The sequence below is a fragment of the Lingula anatina genome, chromosome 1 (genome assembly GCF_051362555.1).
Source record: "Lingula anatina isolate TDL-2025a chromosome 1, LinAna3.0, whole genome shotgun sequence".
NCBI classification, from domain to species: Eukaryota; Metazoa; Brachiopoda; class Lingulata; order Lingulida; family Lingulidae; genus Lingula; species Lingula anatina.
The window spans coordinates 38,992,208-39,012,985 of record NC_141767.1 but is presented as its reverse complement, the minus strand read 5'-3'; the positions used below and the strand labels follow the sequence as shown (position 1 = coordinate 39,012,985).

The window sequence follows — 20,778 nt, the reverse complement described above, 5'->3', positions numbered from 1 at the left end:
TTAATATCCTCGCTTTGAGAGACAATCTGTTGAATTGTTCAACCTGTTGTGTACACATTATCAAAATCATAGGACCAACATTAGGTAATGAACCCATCTTTTTAGCTTTTCAGTTGAGTTTTTACTGTTTAACCAAGTAATACCCGGTAGGTAGGTGATATGTATAGACTGTAAACTTGCGGTTTGATAAAAAGTGGCCGTGTGATTATATATGCTCATCTCAATGGAATTTAACCAGTTACCATAATTGTCCATTTTTCATTGCCCACTCCAGCGATTTTTCCTGTAATTACGCACTTTAAGTCTTTATAAACATACATTTCGTCCTAAATGGAGGAACTTTAAAAGTACAATGCTGTAGTTCGGTCGAGACACGCGAACATAGACTGAATTCATGTTTGTTCGCGTGTCTCTCTTGTCTCGTATTTACCGGTAGTTGTGTCCTGTTTTGCACTTGGCGTCTCTATTTTCCTCTTGTTCTTCACCTGGCTTCACCGATTTTGATGATGTAGATTTTTTTTCATTTTGATACATGTACACAGCGGACGGGTGTCCCTTACTCAGATTCTAAGGTACCCCCATGCCCCTTTCTTCTTAAGTGTGACAATATTATCCACCATTGAGCTATACACATTAAAGTAAATGCCCTTTTGTTGCATATTTGCACTCCCACCTCCAATTCCACACACACACACACACACACACTAACAAAATTATGGATACGTCAGTGATCATTAATCTTTGCCGGTCCTTGCTGGGATTTAGATCTCCGACTAATTCAAACAGATTTGTTTGTAAATAAGTCGCCAATAGCTTCTTTGACCTTTCACTGGGTAAATGGCCTGGATTGACTGGTAACCTGATCTACTGTAATAAAACGTCGGTCAGTTGCTAAATCCAAGTTCCAGTATCAGAGTTATTCATATTTATCATTCTTATTATACTGGATGACTAACAACATTTTCTCATCCATGGCAATTGTCATTCGGGAGCTGTTTTTTTTTATTTAAATGACATTTCTTGTTGAGGGAATATTTGATTGAGTTGGTAAAAAGCCCCGGCCAATTATTTTTCGTCTATGATCTTGCATAAAAAAAACGGAAAACTTCATTCTGTAGCAAGAATGCAGTTTGGTTGTAATGGAAGGTAAATAGAACTTTTAAAAACATAATTGAAAATCTGTATGCCTGACTTTATCAGAAAAACCCTAGGAATACCAATTAGCTGGTTGTTTTAACGTTTACGTTTGACGTGCGTTGCTTGCTGTTGACAGTTTACGTTACTAGCATCTGTTTAACAGGTTGAAGTATTCGACCTTTAATATTTCTTTCAAGGTTTTCAGGTTCTTTTTCATTAAAAAACTTTGGAAGGCCCTATTGATAATACAAAATCGGCTGTAATACAGCCTAGTATAGCCTGGCCTATTTACAGACTCTCGCAATTTAAACCCAGATGTTAATTACAATTCCAAGCATCAGGGGGGCAACATCTTACACCACTAAGGTCACATAACTACGCAATTAAAAGGTTCTCCGAAGACTCGTTGCCTTTTTACATGCAGACCATGATTTTTGTGTCACAGCTATGATGCAAAAGCTATTGAGTCCAAATCTATGTGCCGGATGTGGCAAACGTGCCATACTAAAGTATTTAGTTTAGTGTCTTTGAATTAAATGTTTGAGAAACTGATGTTAGAAGTTGGACAGCATTATCTTAGACATACATGCATATGAATGTGTGCGCATAATTTCACAGATTTCATCATTGGATATGAACCGTTCTTTTACTACGAGATAAAATCTTAGTTCAATTCAAACTGTTATGGTTATTGCAATTTACAAAAAGAACTCGAAACAACATTAAGACAAAGAAAAAATATTAAGTTAGTACTTTATTTATTAAAAAACACAAACGTGAGAAAATTATCACAAGTGTTCCATTGCAGTGAAACTCAAGAACTTTCATGCAACCTCTTTGAACAAGGTCTGTCAAGTTCTTAATTAATAAAAGGCACAGTTTACCCTTAAAGATATATACCCGGTAGAGCAGTAAATATAATCCATCAATGTCATACGCTGGATCGATTGTAACATGAGAGAAAAATCAACACAGAATACGAGCCGCACCTGTTAATGTCACCGACAGGTTAAAGTTCCATTACTCGCAAAACGTGTTAAAATGCAAAACGAAGTCTTGGTTACTCATTCAAATCTTCACTTCGTGTAATAGTGCATGTTGTAGACATTTTTGAAAAAATTACTTTACCTCAGTATATTCACCGTATGTACAAAAATGTATTTTATGCAACAAAAATGCCAGCATTTCAGCAATTTTCTTGTTTGTTCCCTGAAAGTAATCACACGCTAAACACTTCAAAATCCTATAAGGTTCTTGCTACAGAAAAAAAGATCAGTTTTTTTTTTTTGTTTTTGCAAGCCATATTAAAAGTAAACGGGATTGTACTTTACACAAAAGAAATAAACACAAAATCACTCTCCCTATATAATTTTCACCCTTGTTTTGCTGCTCACACCTTAACTACCTACCAGTTGAATGTCAACATTAGAAACATAACGCTGAAAGGTGTCTATAAAAGAGTAGTAAAGACAGAAAAGTAGTGCAATTGGTTTTGTGTTGGTTGCAAAACGTCTATTAAAATGTACATTAGAATGTCTAGATATACAGCAGGATATAAAATAGCGTTGGCAAACTAAATTTCCATAACTAAAGGTTGTCTCACAAATGAAAAATACATATCCCAGTTTCTTTCTACTGGTAATTTTCGCAGTATTTAATATATTAATCACAACGATAGGGTAGATTTGAACAACTATTGAACAGATTCATTAAGTTGAGTTTGGAAAAGTTGGTTACGCCTTGTGCAGAGCACCAAGGTCGTGACCTCTCACACATTCATGCATATCACCGGGCGTTTTGAGCAAATCGTTTCGTATAAAATGTAGGTAGTTTGAATGCCATTTGTCACTGTAGCATAGGTCGAGTGTGGACGGGGCTTAACAAGATGGTTAATATTTCATCACAACCGTGTATGTTATATTCCACTGTATATGAACTTATCAATAATCAAATCAGCCACAAAGGTGCTTGCTGAATGTAACAAATTCATCATTTTTGTAACCCGAAACGTACTTCCCGTTACATTCTCTTTCTTCAGGTTCTACCTCGTTACTGGGCTTCATGCAGACTTTGATAAGTTCTAGTAAATCCCAAACAGCATTAAAGGGGCACCATTTTTCAAGAAAATGATAGATACTGTTATTTATAGTTTACGGTAATACATTCAGGTGTTAGGTGTTTGAGAGAATGAGTAAGCAACGAGATTCAAAGATGACAATTCCCCTAATTATCATGTTAAATTACTGGAAACCTTTTAATTTACGTGTTTTACTGTTACCTATTCAAAGACAGTCGAATATATCAATATTATATTGTTACGTTTGTTTTAACATAGCACAACGCACAATTTTCTCAGCAATTAGTTTGGCAAGTAAGACAACAAAGGTTCTTTTCACACAAAAACTGCATGTAATATTTTTCGGAGTCGGGAATAGAAATTGTGCATGCAACCATTGCGTATGTTTGGTAAGTTTGATATCTGATTTTAGAGTATTTGATATAACATATACAATTACTTAAAGAAACCATAAGGCTGCTGCAACCATCGTGAGGACAAAAGCTGCGACGGAATGGACGACTTGACCTGCACTGGAGCCTGCGGTGCCCGGTTTGGAGATTGTCCTCCCGTTCAGGGGCTGAGGAGGGCGGTAATTATTCACCATATAGCCTACATTGTTTTCGAACATTGGGTTAGTCCTTAGTTGGTTCATCTGGAATTAGAAATATATAAGTTGTGTGAATTTGAATTTTTTTTCAAAATATTTTGACTTCTCAGGAAAAAAAGACTATCACCGTCTCTCTCTCTCTTTCTCTCTCATACACACACGCACACACACACCAAGGAAGGAATCAAAATTTGTATTTTCACAAACAAACATAAAGAATAAATCCTGTACACACCTGAGCCTCAGAAATACCGACTGGCGTTTGAAGTAATGTCCACACAACGGACTCTTGGCAAGCTGGAGTCGTCAAACTGCCCATGTACCGGTAATACGACTTATCGCTTGGCAGGAAGCTCATCAGGCTGCCGGTATAGTTAAAAGTATGCGAAGAACCTATAAATATGAAAAAAGAGGTTAATTAATTAATTTTATTCATTTATTTTGCCTATGTAACTAAAAATTTTAGTCCGTATAACTAGTTTAATGTGCGCTGTGGAAAGAAACTGCTACTTATTACGTACATGTACAAATGCACATTATGCACTTAGTTACGTCGATTCAAGGTTGTTTTTTAACATGCTAAAGAGTGATAATTACGTTTTAAAGAATATTATACCAACCTGAAGCATTTACGTTTGAAAGCAGATCAAAAATTGGTTTCATAGCCTGGTTGTCGCTGGACTGAATCTAAATGTAATGATGTGCGTGTAGCTGTTACTTCAACATAAATACGATGATGAAGAAAACAATATTCACATTTAATGAAATATGAGGAAAAAATTGTGAAACTAAAACAGAGTCTTCATAAGAAAAGAATACCGACTAAATACAATTTATTGATGCAAATTTATGCAAGTGAAAGTTATGTTGTAAAACGTATTGATTTAGCGTTATTTTCTTAATGTGAACTTTTCATGAGATGTATTATACATTAGTAATGCCTTATTATATTTTATATAGTGTTAATGTAACACAAAGAGCGACAAGGTATTTTACTTACTGTAAACATGACGCCAAGAGCGGCAAGACCTTTTGATTGGGATATGGCATCGTTAATAGTATTGTAAGCAGTTGAGTAATGGACGAAATGCAACTAAAATAGAAAAAAAAACATGTATTTACCATTTTCCGTCCATAATATTCGAGAAGTTGAAAATGAGTACTCCAAAAGAAGAGTAAATTATGCCTTCATACTGTCTACACAAACAGGTTTGGGCATACACGAACTATAGGCACGCAGGGGTACACTCGCGAACGCAAACACGCACTTATTGGCTCACTGGGACCAGGGAATTATATCGGAATCCGATATAAGACTCCGTTCACATGAAAGATCTATTTTCTAAAACTCTATTTTCTATTCGCGGTATCTTGTGATCACTCCGAGCGCAGCCGAGAATTAATTACAGCTTTGGAAGTAACTGGCTCGCGCTGCCAGTAATTACGCCTCGGGGTATTCAGGGCACAGGCCGTGATCACAAGATACCGCGAATAGAAAATAGATTTTTAGAAAATAGACTTTTCATGTGAACGGAGCCTAATTCCCTACTCGGACTCACTCCACAACTTTTTAAATGGTTTTCATTTCAAATCTACTTGTATTAAAATTTATTAAGGTCCTATGGCAATATCAAATTAGCTTGACAACTAAACACGTACCTCCAGTGGGTATTCAGTACCATCGATAGTGTGCTCCGAACCCTGGGTGCTTACGTTACCCCAATGCCAGTGAAACTGCACCAGTTTATATGCGTGTGAGAACTTGCTGCTGTTCAATCGATAACCGCCATCATCCACATCGACTTTAACTGTAAGAAATAAGAAACGGGAAATGTGCAGTGTCAGAAAAATATGCTAAGTTTGGTGGCGCATATTCAATTCACATATCTCCTTCCGTTCGCACGTGCGCAATCGCTGTCCGGTGCAGCAACCTCTTAAAGTTGTAAACCCACTTTTATAGTCACAGACCTCTCCCAGCTACAAGCTCACTAGATTTCAATTTTTATCCTCTATTAATTTTTGATGTATACATAATGCAGCATTTCCACACATGTAAGGATCTCTCATAGAGAACAACTGGGAAAGGAATGGTAGTCCACAAGTAACCGTAGTCCCGTCCCCATTACTTCGTACAGGTGAAATTCGTCCCATAATATAAGCCCGGCTAACCCTCACCTGTACTTATCATACAGGACCCCAGAGTTCCATTAATGTCACACCGGTACTGATTGTATCAAAAAAGCACATCGCTTGATGTGGCAGAGCCTTATGATCATCACTGTCACATGAAGCACTGTTGATATCAGTTATATATTTTATTATGTTCATTTATATATCTACGTTTACATTTGTAAGAAAATAATAAACAATTTTGACAAAACAATGACATCATGCCAATAAAGAAGAAAACGACCACTCACCAGCGTGTCCATTGTTGGACAGTGTCCAAGTTTTAGTAGAGGAATCGTCGTAATTGGTGAGGACTAGATCGTCAAGGGTAGAATCAACCTGGACGTCGGCAGTCACTATGTTGACGGGGGACTGGGCGTTATTACCGCACTCTGAATAACCGGTCAGGTCTTTCCAGGCAGCTGGTCCTGCGATATCAGAATGCATATTTGTATAACATACGTAGTAATCAATTGTCAGTTGGAAAGTTGTGTTAATCTTGTTCTTCATTCACGAATAAAACGATTATGTCCAGTGCAACAGCGTTGCAATCAATTAAAACGGTAAGTGAAAAAAGTAATCTTATTTATGAATAATCTTTTTTATTTATGAATAAATATATTTTTTACCTGTATTGCCTGTATACGACCATGCTGAAAAAATCAGAATGAAAAGTATTTCAGTGATGTCATGGTCATGTTTTACATAAAGAGAGAGAGAGAGGAGTGGGAAGCGAGGTCTAACTGCATAACCAGCAAGCCAATAAAGATTACAAGGAAATAAGACACATAAGCATTAACTGAAATGTTTTTAAGATACGCAAGAATCTTTGGGATCAATGAGCCATATACACCCAATTTAAACTTTGCACCACGAAGAAGAACAGTTAACAACTAAATAGAATGAATATTTTTGTGTAAACTTAGCCGTGGCAGATAAGCATTTCACATATAAGTACGCTAATCAAGTCAGATGACAAACTGTAAAATCAAAATTTACACATGACATCACAACTGATCATTTTAAATAAAGAAGGAATACCATGGGTTTTTGTCTCTAAGCTTAACCAGCACGAAAATAAGCTGTCCAATTGACTTTGATAAAAGAATCATCATGTAACGAGTAGACAGTCGTTCTATAAGTTAATGGGTTTCCTCACATCTAACGGAGGACAAACACACAATGTTTTTTCAGGGATATTTTGGATTGTATTTTGCAAGCACTTTTAAAATCCCAGGTAAACACGCTTAATTAATCGAACAAGAAGATGGGAATTGCCAATCACGTCCCAATTGCTAAAATATATCTGGTATTCATTTCCCTTTATTTTTAGTCAACATAATCTGCAAAACTTTTGTGAGTGAAAAAAGGCTGTAGTTCCTTAGCCAAGTCTCGAGCTGAAAAAAAAACAAACAAAACAACCTAAAAGGAGAAAAACACACACATATATATACAAGGATTGTCCTTTTTATTAACATATGAAATGCCGTAATTGCAGTAATGTAAAATCGTCCCGCTCTGTTGACGATGGGTTAAGAGCTTTGTCAGTACACAGCTGCTAGACACGGCAAGTGGTGTAGTATTGCATGTCAAGCTCCTCAAATGGGAAAATTGAAGGCAATTGGAATTTTACAGTTTGTCAAAGAAACATGACTTTGTAAAAAACAGAAAGTCCCACATGAGTTGCTTCTATAACGATAAAACTATAGCATATGATACGAATATCAATGAAGTATATTCCCAAGAGATGCTACGCTGCGAATCAACCTGAAATACGAAAAACAACAAAAGGGCGTCTTCTTACCTTGACTCTCTATAAAAGTTATTTCTTGTCGGAAAATAAAATACCAGAAGGCATATATACCATACCTAGCTTTTACATGTATTCAGTTTTTCTCCTATTCATCTATTACCTTCAGCACTCTCAAGTTTTCCTACTGTGACCGTAACCGACTCCATAATCAAACAAAATGTCGGTCCAGGAACGATTTCTGACAAATTTCAACAATGTTAGGCTTTTTTTTCAAAATTAGTAAAAGATTTTTGAAGCATAGCCTAAAAAACTCTTACCCTTATGATTGTCAACATGAATCACTTCGTTAGTCTCGTTCCAGCTTGGAAGGCCCCCATCTGAACCAGCGAGAATAGATTCCGCGTTAAACAGGAGAAAACTCAGCACGGTGCAAACTTTTATACCAACCATTCTAAAAGTGTCTCTATTTAACAAATTATTGCTTGATTTCACTGTCTTCCTTTTTTCGAAAGCTCCCCGCAGCAGATCTGACTTAAACGCTTCTGTTCTGTTTTAAATAAGATGCAGATGAGGTGAGCAGCCGCACATAAAACACATTAGTCACACCAGCAGGGGGCGGTATGAAGAGCAGAAATGAAACGGCGACACGGGGTATTTATACGGCAGTGATTGCCTCGGGTAATAGCTACGTACGGCGGAGGTGGGTTGTCGCATGGAAAGGAAGTTACATCTCCAAATTATACAAAAAACAATACTTTGTCAGGAAGTCTGCGAGTAACGTTATAATTAAATATTTCAATATATTCCATGTTGCAATCTTTATGATCTATACTTTATAATACGCATAATGTCTCCCTTATCTGTGTCACCTACCGCGAGGTGACAATTATATAGAACTTTGATAAACTTGATGACCTCCAGGCTCCTTACCATCTATTATTTTCACTTACAAAGTCAAGAACTCGTTTCCTACTTGAAAGTATCTGATCTGTACATTGAGAGCATTCTGACAAAAATGTTTTTCGACTTCCAATGCCTGACCATTGTTTAAAGTCTACCATGTATGACAAAAAGAGACCTTGGGGTGGCTATTCGGAATGTCGTCCATTAATAACTAAATGGTGGTCAACTGGTCTGTTTTCCATTAAAATGATGTAGTAGCTGCGGTTTTAATGCCCAACCCATATCTTGATTTGTAGAATGTATATGGAAAATATCTTCTTATTGACCACGTGCTACGAAAAATACATTGGTGTTTTGGGGTGTATTAAGTGAAATCATGGTCAATAAGTTTAGTCAGTGTACAATTGCATTAGTATGCTTAGCTGTTAGCCATCGCTGGGTCGTACCTAGGGCCTCTTGTTAGTGATCCTTTGTGACTGAAGCATTAAAAAGTAAAATGACAATGGTTAGTCAATCAAGGGCCACTGAAGGATGAGAGAGAGAGAGAGAGAGAGAGAGATGGTGAAGCTGTTTGGTAGACGGTAAACACGGGACCCACGTACCCTTTACCGGATCAATTACTTGTAAACAAGTGTTTTTGGGGAAGATCAAAGAAGACCGACATAAACAAGTAGTTGAGTTGTCCCTTTTCATTAATTACATTGGAGATGTATCAGCTGAGCCATGGGACGCACTCGCTCAGACTAACGTTGAGACCAACAAATCACAAGCCAACCCCCGGACTCGCCTCTACTCTCATTTGCCTAGACAGGTGACATGCACGTCTCTTTTCGTTAACAGTTTGAAGGTGCAAATGAAACGTTTACAAAGAGATGTAAAAGCACAACCCTGCCTTTGACTTCAAAGGAAGGAACGCTATCTTTTTATCTGATAATTAACAGGAAGTAACCAGGACGTATTTTCAGTCGTAACTGGTTAAAATGGAATAAAATACTTCCAACTCTGAATAACAGCTGAGATTACAAATGAACCAGGGCAACCTCCTGTCAATCTTGACTCCATAAAATGAACTTAAAGTACTGACAGGTAGGCGTTAAAGTGGAGGCCATCGCAGCATGTAGGACACTCCATAGCACCGGCTACCACATTCACCTGTGCCCTATTCACATAAATCAACGGTGATGAAGTTTTATAAATACTCTCGGGAAAATTGAAATTATAAAGATTGCTCACAATGTCACAAGTGACTTTAAACCTTGCAATGCACCTATACGGTGCGTCATTTTTCTCGGACAGATAAAAGACCTTTTTGTTTCACAAAAATTTTGCCATGTCTATTTTCAAAAAACGTAAAAAGTTGATAAGTGCCTGACTTAGCAAAATGGTCCGTTTTCCAAAGCTATCGCATTTTGACAATTCCTGAAATTATGTACGTTGGAAAACGCCGTGAAAAGCCGCAAATAGGACGATGCTAGTGATTATTGAATTAGCATAGCATGCAGGTATGAGAAAAAAACCACATGTAAACATAGAACGCATTAACTGTCTGATTATGTTACGTATATGTCATAGCCAAGAGGGGTCTTGTAACATCAGGAGAGAGAGAGAGAGACGGAGAGAGAGAGAATGAAATAAGTAAACAATGTCATGCAGTAAAAGAGATAAGATAAGTAGACAAATAACCAGTGCAAAAACATGTATTGTATGACAGGTTCGGATTGATTTGGGGGTGGGCGGTTGGGCCTACGTTTATAGCTTTGACCAAAGGAATTCGTCTATTACATTGTCACTGCCATATATCATCCTATTTCCTTGTCATAAGGCCTGTCCTAATGTCAAAAGATGCACTGTACCTTTTCTAATTTATATAATCACTGCCCCTGTTTAAATTGTTTCAAATGTAGAAGAATGCCTGCCTAAAAACTCGGAATTCGACACACTGACGGTTGGTCAATATCGAAAACTTGTTGAGGGCTGGAAGAGAATTCGTTTTTTTTTCTTCTCTCTTTTTTTCCACGTACATGTATATCCCAACGACCAGGTACATGTACTCTCTTCCAGACTGACTGATGACGTCATTTTTGAGCAAAAATTCTCACTGGACAGAAATGAGTTTGAGAAATATCCGTGAAAATATAGCGAAAAATATCTATGTGGCCCAGGTTGAACCAGTCATGTGACGGGCAACTTGTCGTGATAAGGAGTACTATGCTACTGGGTTCTGGGTTAAACGGTTCATAAAAAGAGTAACTTATCAATGGTTTTCTAAAATGCCTAATTGCTTTTGGCATGCCACTGTGACTAAAGCAACAATTAACCGGTCAATAAATTTTATGTCTGTAAGCGTCGACAAAGTAAAGGTTGACGACCGAGGTTTACTCTGGAGGTATTGGCATTTTAAACAAATAATTGTATAAAAATTATATCAGTGCCACATAGTGTCTCGATCTTATTCTCAAGTATGGCATAAACATATGAAAGGAATAAGTAGAGTGGCGTAGCCATTATGACATCAAAATTATTCTTATTCTTAATCTCAAATGTAGTTTACTGCAGGATCTCTCCAATCCAACACGTTCAGCCTTTAGTTAAGAATGAATACGGGAAGGTGGGGGGGGGGGGGGGGGGTGCCAGGAGGCGATTAAGATATACCAAGATGTTGCACATTAAGAAATAGCTTATTTTCAACAGCTATTCATTCACTTATCGTTATTTTATAACGCAAAGAGATATAACACTTCATAGATTTTCTCAAAGAATGATTTAGATCAGTGTCAAAACTAATTAGAACCTCCAACCCAGGCCCTATTGTATTTATTCGTTATATCTAAGCTTTGCTTGATGGAAAGTGACTGGGATTTCCTAATACCAGCTCCATAATTCAAACTATTAGTGTTTCAGTCATGGTAATGGGTATCGTTGAAGTGGTAATTCTGTAAATTTGGTAATAAACTCAAATCAAGAATTTGAGACAAATTTCTGTTTATGCCACAGGGGGCTAACGAACTGTGGTATTTAAACGCGTTCATGTGTAGTGGACTGTTAGTTTTTAGGGTATAAAGCTCAGGCTTAGAAAACCTATTTAGGGTTATATCTTCTTACATAACCATTATGAAATAAGATAATGAAATGAACAGAATAGCTGTTGAACTAAGCTTTTTATTGATATGCACTATGTCGGTATATCTTGGCCAGGTAAGAAGATAACCACGTCCCTGGCATCCCCCAGTGTTCGTCCTGGGTTTTATATAGTCTCAAGTTCAAATGTTATATAACCTTCGGAAGTTCCTTCAAGGAAACCATAGCTAAAAATGTAAAAGCATATTCTGAGTAATAAGTCTTTATACTTTTTACAAGAAGGACACAATTACATATTCTAATATAGCGTGAAGTAAAAATATCACATATATACACTTTTTGACAGTGTGATTGGTAAATACACGCGCATACATGTGTGTGGCACGCAGGAGCCCGCTCACCTATGCTCAGAACCCGGTTGCTAACAAGGTCCAACATTCTGCCCCTGCCTCTGTGTCAACTGATGTAGCTTGTATGGCATAGATAAATAAATTGTAACTTCCATTTCGGGTTTCTGTGTCTTTCTACGTTTACAATAACATCCTATATACAGTTACCAGTTCGGTAATGCATTACAGGCATTATTTTTATTTTAAAAAAACGTCAAGTATATTCAATAGACCTTAATTGCAAGTGAGCTGAATCACCCCCAGTACACTGAACAGGGTATACCTCTTTTTGTATTTTATCATAAATAGATGTATCGCACTTCTTAGTAGACGTAGGAAAGTTTTTTTTCTTTTTTGGCCTGGAATGTGACTTTTGAGACTGTCTGTCTGGAGCGCGTGGAATGAGACTGACCTTTCAAAGGGAACTTTTCAATATTGAAAAATAAAGGAAAAAACTTCTCGAAAGTTTCTGATGGAATTTCCAGTGCACTTACCGAGCCATTAACTACATCCAATTATAGTGCCGTGCTTACATTAATATATACCAGAGAGTTAGTTTTATTCTGTAATGACATATGGCATACATTTAGCCCTCACGTGATCATGGGTTGTCTGCAACCTCTACAGACATTTCTAACACTTTTCCCTAAGATTAGAGCACATGATTTCTCCTTCATAATATATATCGCAGATACTTGTTATATCATTGCCACTTATACTAAAAATAGCAACAAGGCCTGCCTCGTTAACTTATGTAAGATCACGTCTTTCATTTGCACAGAATCCGGCTAAGAGAAATTTACGTGCGGTTCTGCATTAAGCGTCTGGATCAACATAAAATTGTCTGTCCAATAGGTAACCCAAGAAATTCATAAATATCTAAAAGTCAGCTTATGAGAATTAGCAATTTATAAAAATTATTTGTGCCTAGTTATTTGAAAACACCGATTAAGTACCCTGCAACAATTATCACCCCCCCCCCTTCATTCCTTTAATCCATAGCAACCAAAACATGCACGGGCACAGTATTATAACGTATCTTTTGAGATCATATGCATTGATATTGCCATGCAAACCTAATCGTTTATATAATGAAAGGGGGCTTGTCAATAATGAACACATATAGGTATACTAGCAGGAACTTCAGCTGAAGTGAACACTGTTATTCATTATTCATGTTGTTTTTTGTGGCTAGACTCATATCCCTACGTGGGCTTGCCTCTATATAAAATGTCTGCCAGTATTAAGAAAGTAAACAGAATGTTTTAAAGATCAACGAAGTCCAATATTTGCATTTTAAATAGTACCCTAAAGAATATAATACTGAGGGACCAATTAATGTAACCAAGCATTTCTTCGAAATCAAGCCTCCACCTCCTATCTCAGTCTTCGGCCCACCCACACCTTCAACAACATTTACATTATATCCCAAGATATAACACGTACACTGACTTGTTCACTTTCACGGGCTCACACACACACACACACACACACACACACACAAGGACAAGAGCATTTTTTCCAATCTAAACAGATTTAACATTTCTACAGACGTGTCTTACCGGCCTTCGTAATAACATAGTTTGGGTCACTAGCATCGCCTTCAGTCGAATTTCCAGATTCACCAATACTTTTCTCAATAAACAAGTTCAAAAATATCAGACCCAAATAAGCACAGTGCACCGGTCTCATGGTCAATTTAAATTTCACTGTCGTCACTGCTGTGTGGTATTGATTCTAAGTCTTCTAATGTAGACGAATAAGAGATCAATATTGAGCAACCTGACTTGCAGTTCAAATGCGTATGCGTCTGCCCCTAAACCTACTACTAGAGTTAGTCAATCCTTATCTGACAACCTAACTCGAACAGTGTTCAGGTAGCGTGATTGTAGTATACTTTTCGACTATTCGGCGCAGTTCTTACAGGTAATCAATTCTATAATTGCCGCAGAAATTACAGCATTTATCCTTTCAGCAGAGCTAGGGTACTTCTCTGATTTTGTTACTTCTTACAGCTTATCTTTTAAAATATTTTAACTATTTTTGATCTACTGAAACATAGTCTCAAACATACAAGAGAGCATGAAGATGCTAAATACTGACAATAAGCTATATTATTTGAGTACATATCCGCCCAGCCAGTGGCTAGCTTCAGCAATCACTCATTCTTAAATCAGATAGATTCGCACTATGATTTTGTAAATGTAGGGGTGATGGTGGTGGGGTAGAAACCGCAGATCGTTTCTCCAAGATCACTTCAGAAAAGCATGTCAAGCATGCCCTGTACTTGGGCAACAGATAGATTTTGACTAGATATTTACACATATTTCTTTGACTAATCTTTGCACTTTCCTGGACTGTTTAACGAGAATGAATGTATGGAATTCACAGCATCACTCAGCTGTATGCTAGAAGAATACTCAGTACAGAGTAACTAACTCCCTGGGGGTTCACGCTAAATTGCAGTCTGCCGAGCGCGCACGACAGTTAATTACCTCCTTACAGCTTTTAGTAAGCGGGACAGACGCTTAAGCCGGCTAAGCTGACAGTAATCTAGTGAGACTCCCCACAGGGATAGATCGATCTAAAATATGTGGGAATGGGGTCTTAGGCCCATTCCCATAAACACCATCGGTCTACGTAGATCTATCCAACACGGGAACTCTCGTTGCAATTAGCCTGGCGTTGAGTAGAATACAGAAAATGGAGATTATACGAATACGTTGGAAACAAGAGTAGGCGTGTCATTCCGTTAAACTGATTGCACTCAGCGCGAGTTCCTGCAGAATTGGATTGATCCACTTAGACCGAAGGTGTCTATGGGAATGGGGTTTATATATGATAATAAATAATTGCAGCCGAGTGAGTCGCATAGGCTGATTGTCATCACAGCTTGTGAAGCATAGACACAAAGTAGGTGGCACAGAACCATGCTTTGCAATTGTTGCTGATTGCAATCTGAACTTCATCATCATCATCTCATTTATTAACGTGTCACGTGTATAGAACGCCCAGCCCTTCGGGCTTATAAGACACCTGTTGTATACAATTTTTCCTGTCTTAAATCAAAAATCTTAACAATAAATTTTGCTAATTGCCTCAATTTTTTTCCATCAAGTCTTCTATAGAAATGTCATTTGCATGTCCGTAGCCAGGGGGGGTTCGGGGGGTTCGAGAGAACCGCCCCTTTTGCTGGGACAAGGTCCACTCTGGGTAAAATTTGATGTAGGTACATGAAGTTTTTATGAGAAAAGGTCCACTTTTTCAAAAAAAGAACCCCCTTATCATTTTTTTGAATCTCTAACTTTTTATAAAATTTATATCTTTCCTCTGTGTAAGCAGTGCACCAAAGTAAGAAATGACTCTCATCTTCTAATTCTTTTTTGCATACTTGGCATATTATTTCATTAAAAGGTGTATTTGTAAACCGTTTTCAATTCTTTTTTAAATGACATATATGTTCGAAGTTTAGGAAATTTCAAAATGTCTTTTTTTCCATTTACTTTGGAATTTTTCATAAAAGAGTTTTTGTAATGTATTCTATATCCACAATTAGTTTGTTCAAAAAATGGGTTTCCATATTACAGAATTTGAGTAGGCTACCTCTCTTTCCTCAGAGCACCAGTTTTTTTTTTTCAATGTGTGTGTGTGTGTGTGTGTGTGTGTGTGTTTATGTTTGTGTGTGTGTGTGTGTGTGTGTGTTTCCAGTAGGGCGTGGCGGCAAGTCATTGTTTGTCTGTTCTTAGATTTAATAATTTTTTTGAAAAATACTGAAAAAAATGCCCAAGAAACCATAGTTGAGGTGTAAACGGACGTACACGCGGAAAAGTGAACATATTTTTAAAACGCCACAAATTAGAGGGATTTATGATGTCAGTACAAATAAACATTAACGACTGTTTAGTTACGTTACTGCAAATATGAAAATGCATGGAAGTAAACTTAGATTATCACGGACCAAGTTGGCACTGTGAATAAGGCTGCACAGCAGATGGGATTTTTTCAAGAATCCCCTGATAAACATGTATGGATTGATTGATCTTCTCAGATCAAAAGAATGCCCTGATGTTTCAATATTGAATCATTCAAACATGTTGACAATGACAGCACAGATTTTACGTATGACTGGAAGAATATCTAATGTCACGAGTAAACATGCATCCGCATTCTTAGGCTTCGTTCACATGGAATGTCTATTTTCTAAAAATCTATTTTCTATTCGCGCTATCTTATGATCACGGTCTGTGCCCTGAATATCCCGCCGCGTAATTACTGGCAGCGCGAGCCAGTTACTTATAGTAACTTATAGTAACTGGCTCGCGCTGCCAGTAATTACGCCGCGGGATATTCAGGGCACAGACCGTGATCATAAGACATACCGCGAATAGAAAATAGAATTTAGAAAATAGACATTGCATGTGAATGAAGCCTTAGTTAACCATAGTTTATTTGGAACCCCCGCTTTTCAACAAGAAGATAGTAAGCAATATCTTCACCATGTCCGCCCCACGAGTTTATTTTTCTGGGACGAACATTTATAATACTGGTGCCTGTGCGGTATGAACCTAGAGGTGTAGGCACTCACTTACCCGTTTAATCATCAAGCTATTGCATAAAATTACCTGTTTCATACATTGTTCAGATTTTATTATGGCAACCCGCATAATGATACTGTGAATAATGCGGAAAACCCTCATATCGGAGACGGGGTTCTTTATGCGGTTGATTTATACTGAACATAGAACGCAGAGTCTGTTTTTTTTTTTTTTTTTACTGTCTAGACCAATATAGGTTACTGTATGGAAAAGGACTAGTGTAAAAATAATTTTTAAAAAAGGCAGTATGCATAATATATTTCTCTTTCAGGACAGAGTGCTAGTCGACTTGATTAATTAATCAATTTAACCGTTTATCAATGACTTCATTAATCGAGAAATAATTTATTCGTCTATTTATTTACCACAATCATTTATACATACATGTACGCCATGCTTTCCTTTTTTTCTAAAACACAGAAACTGCCTACAATCTCCAGTTTTTGTTACCATAAAAAGAGACAAACAGCAATTGTCAGGACATACGAGGCCGCCAGGCTGCTTTTTTTGGTAAAATATTATCAACAATGTGAATAATAGACCTTGACTTCTTCTACACAAAATCCTTTAAAAAACATCAGATTTTTGAAGAAGTCGGGTTTCAGATTCTATAACTCATTTTTTATTTTGATTGATGCCTCGTATTTCAGTAAAAAAGCTAATGGTATCAACTGAATAGGATTTAAACTCGAATATATCAGTACTAAATTGAAATATACACTGTATATAGGTATCAGGTTGGCGACAGAAGCAAGCAAGGCGTTACACAACTCATGCCAGTTAATATTGTCATATCACTGTGGGATATATCATGTTACAATACCACAGTATCCAAAATTTGGGATGAATTGCAGCACGACCACAAAGTTGACTTCCAGATGCACAGCCTAGTCCTTATTCGGCTGCTAATTGATATGACAGCTTCGAAAGCCTCATCTGCCCACTTGTGATAAGCGCACAATACTAGAAATCACCTCTAATTTGAAGTAGGGTTTAACATCAGGTTAAAAACGTGTAGACAAAGTAATTTGAACTTGTGTCAGCTACAGGTATTCATTACATTTCACGGGCGGTATGAAAAAGAGTATCTATAAGAAATAGTATCTTTTATGTCTGGTGCAGTAAACTGCGAATGTGTAACTTATCTTAATAACATGATATCATGAAATTCTCCTCTGGGTTCTACCAAAAATCCTTTTTTTTTTCACCCTTAAGAAACAATTTATAAATATGCTTGCCAAATTGCTTATCCTTAATATAAAATTGGCAAGGACACTTGTATGTACGTCTTCTTCGCTGTAGTGAAAAAGAATACGATGACAATATCCTGGCACGATCTGAAGGAAGACGTGATATTGACGTTTAAAAGGTATCTATTCACACAGCAAAGGTGCTGGAAAAGTTGATAATGTCACGCACTTCTCTGTAACGAATCACTCACGAAAGACGTGCAGAAAGTAAATTTTGTAAGCTTTTAAATGTGTAGAAGGCGAATTTTGGGTGGGAAATACTCCGATATTTGCTTTATGTTCACGCTTCATATTTTAGTCATACATTAAAGGCGCTTTCTAAACATTTTAAAGATAATCTCAGTTGTCCCCAACGAATTTATTTGTCATTTCTGGTCGTAGTTATCTCTTCTGTGATAAAGCATTTCAATATTTTACAGGAAATGTGAGCAAATGCTCTAACACGGGAAAATTTTAGTCAAAATGGCCATAAAGCAGAAGACAAACTTTTCTGTGATAGAAAAATAGTCGCCCACTGTACCTTTAAGTTAAACGCAACATTTGATTATGTACTCTCAAGCGGTCTCTAACATTTACGGGCTGGTGGTCCATTTAATTGATGGATACCACAAGCTCCGTGCAGCGTAGCCCAGACGTTCAGTTACATTCGAACAGTCTCTCTTGCCTTGGAGTAAATCTGTAACGGTTTCAAGTCGTTGCTGGAAGCTACCGTAGATTATTTGTTCAGATCATTTACTTACAAGAACGCATACATCCTGCTATATTTTTTCAAACATAGATGAACACCTGGCAAAAACACACTTCTTTGAACCAGTTACAAAAAACTATACTTTGTCATAAGTGAAGCTGGTACTTACGCAACTCCGGTAATAATCTCATGTAGTTTTTGCGTATAAAGTAGTATACCAAACAGTATATTTACATTACTTTACGCACTATCAAATTCCACTAACATCATTCATAATCGACGAGGACCTAAATGTAAATGATGTATCCCAGAAAAAAAGCTGTTTGAAAGTATGCGACATAAGCATCAGAATTAGATTTTTCAAATCGTGTACTGCATCTAAGATATCATCTTTTGACGTCTGTTGATGGTCGCTGACAAATATTTGTAAGTAAAAACTTTTACATACACAAATGTAAAAATTGGAAAATGAGCTCTTAACAGTGTTCCATCGTATACAACTTGCGCTGCCACCACTCCCTCATTACATAACTCAAGTTAAGGCAAATACCAGAAACCTGAACAAAATATTGCGACCAAGTTACTATGTTTATATTCAGATAGGTAATGAATAGCAAGGAAAATAGCAGCAACCTGGAAAAGTACTATATGATCAACACGAGTTTTGCGTAACACGCAGGGTGGATTAACAATTCCGTATATAATAACAAGAACATTAGTTCTTTTTCCAGTTCGCTGGTGACGCGTTTTCTCTCCAATTTAGAAACACCTCACACATACAAGTAATTAGAACAAGTTCATCTCTTAAACTCAAATGTGAGGTATGCCTTCTTCAGTATGCATATCTATACGCATATAACGCCCTGCACTCCAGTTGACAATGGCCCTGCGCTAACTCATATTGCAACTTGTTAAGAAAGGTAAAATATTGCAAAGCCATTTATTCGAACGAACTGACCTTTATTTAGTGTACCAACATTTAAAAAGACAGATCCGAAGGAAAAAAATAATGTTGGCCCTTTTGGGTCTTTTGGACCACTGCCAGCGGGAGCTTGCAGACGACTTGCTCCAGATTCTTTCATGGTTTGCGATCTTGATGACTGCAACCAATAGCGTTTACTTGAGCAGTTTGTTAATCCTAAATTGTTTGTTCTTTCTTTTGTTCGTTTGTTTTTTTTTTCAACTTGATAATATGTCTGTCTACATTTGTCTAGTTAGGCTTTTAATATTCCAATAGGCTTGATACTTGGACTTTGAACAGATACATGTGCCAAGGGTCTATGCAACGTGTCGGTGTGTTGACCTCAAATTGCCGTCTTTCTCATTCTTTTCCGTTTTCAGTTTTAATCCTCTTTCCTTAATTCCCAAAAATATCGTCCTTGATTCACAACTGATCCATTGATGCTAATACCTTTATCTTTGCTTTTCTTTGTTACCACAGCAGTAACGATCGATAGACGTGTGCCCCGCCCAATGGGGAAACCATTCCACAGCCGAAATATTCAAGTGTCGACTACATCCGACATTTCTCTCTAAACAGTGGTAGAATATTTCGACATTTCTGTCGCCCGTCTGACTTAGCCGTTCGTTTTATTTCTGTTTTTACTGTTGTCAGTGTGTTGTTGCCACTTACGAGAGCTTATGCGGTAGTCGACCAAATTTACGTAGGTAACTCGTGCAGTGAGGAATAATTTCTGCGTTTTATTTTCAATAATGCTATGCCATGCATATAAAAAATTAAACACCCTCTTTGAGCGCAAATGCATAGTCCACGATCAAACATAACAACAATCGTTAACTTGTTGAATAACAAAAACCGCAGGTACAGCGTGTACGTGTATTTTTGAATATAACTGAAAAATTAAATCAGATTATTAAACGGATGCCTTACCTGTACCAGCTCCCTTGGCTACCGAAAAACACACCGCAACGCAGACGACTGACAGTAGAAAATTCATCTCCCGACGATTTGTAAATCGGAAACCAGGCTGAAAGGCTGGGCACGTTAATACTGACTCGGGTCTGTAGTCGTATCAGCTGTATATAGCTTGCCGGTTTTACTAGGTAGCGATGGATGCGGCACCTGGTGGTAAAACGGTCTTCACGCGGACGCTTATTCATGTGACCCACGTTTTCAGTGACGCCCAGAC

General features: G+C 37.4%; 1 protein-coding gene across 3 annotated transcripts; it reads right to left on the bottom strand.

The window, feature by feature from the left end:
- Window positions 1–1,878: 1,878 nt before the first annotated feature.
- Window positions 1,879–20,680, bottom strand: LOC106151094 (carbonic anhydrase). Of its 3 annotated transcripts, none has more exons than XM_086998876.1 (8): window positions 20,520–20,680; window positions 6,602–6,625; window positions 6,224–6,400; window positions 5,463–5,611; window positions 4,804–4,896; window positions 4,424–4,490; window positions 4,039–4,196; window positions 1,879–3,848 (listed from the first exon to the last, which is right to left on the bottom strand). In XM_086998876.1, the coding sequence occupies exons 1-8, from the start codon at window positions 20,584–20,586 to the stop codon at window positions 3,654–3,656; spliced, it is 930 nt and encodes a 309-aa protein (XP_086855002.1). In that variant the 5' UTR covers window positions 20,587–20,680; the 3' UTR covers window positions 1,879–3,653. The 3 variants fall into 3 exon arrangements, with proteins under 3 accessions (XP_086855002.1, XP_086855001.1, XP_013379636.2); XM_086998875.1 differs by lacking the exon at window positions 20,520–20,680 and adding an exon at window positions 13,658–13,934; XM_013524182.3 differs by lacking the exon at window positions 20,520–20,680 and adding an exon at window positions 8,043–8,357.
- Window positions 20,681–20,778: the final 98 nt, after the last annotated feature.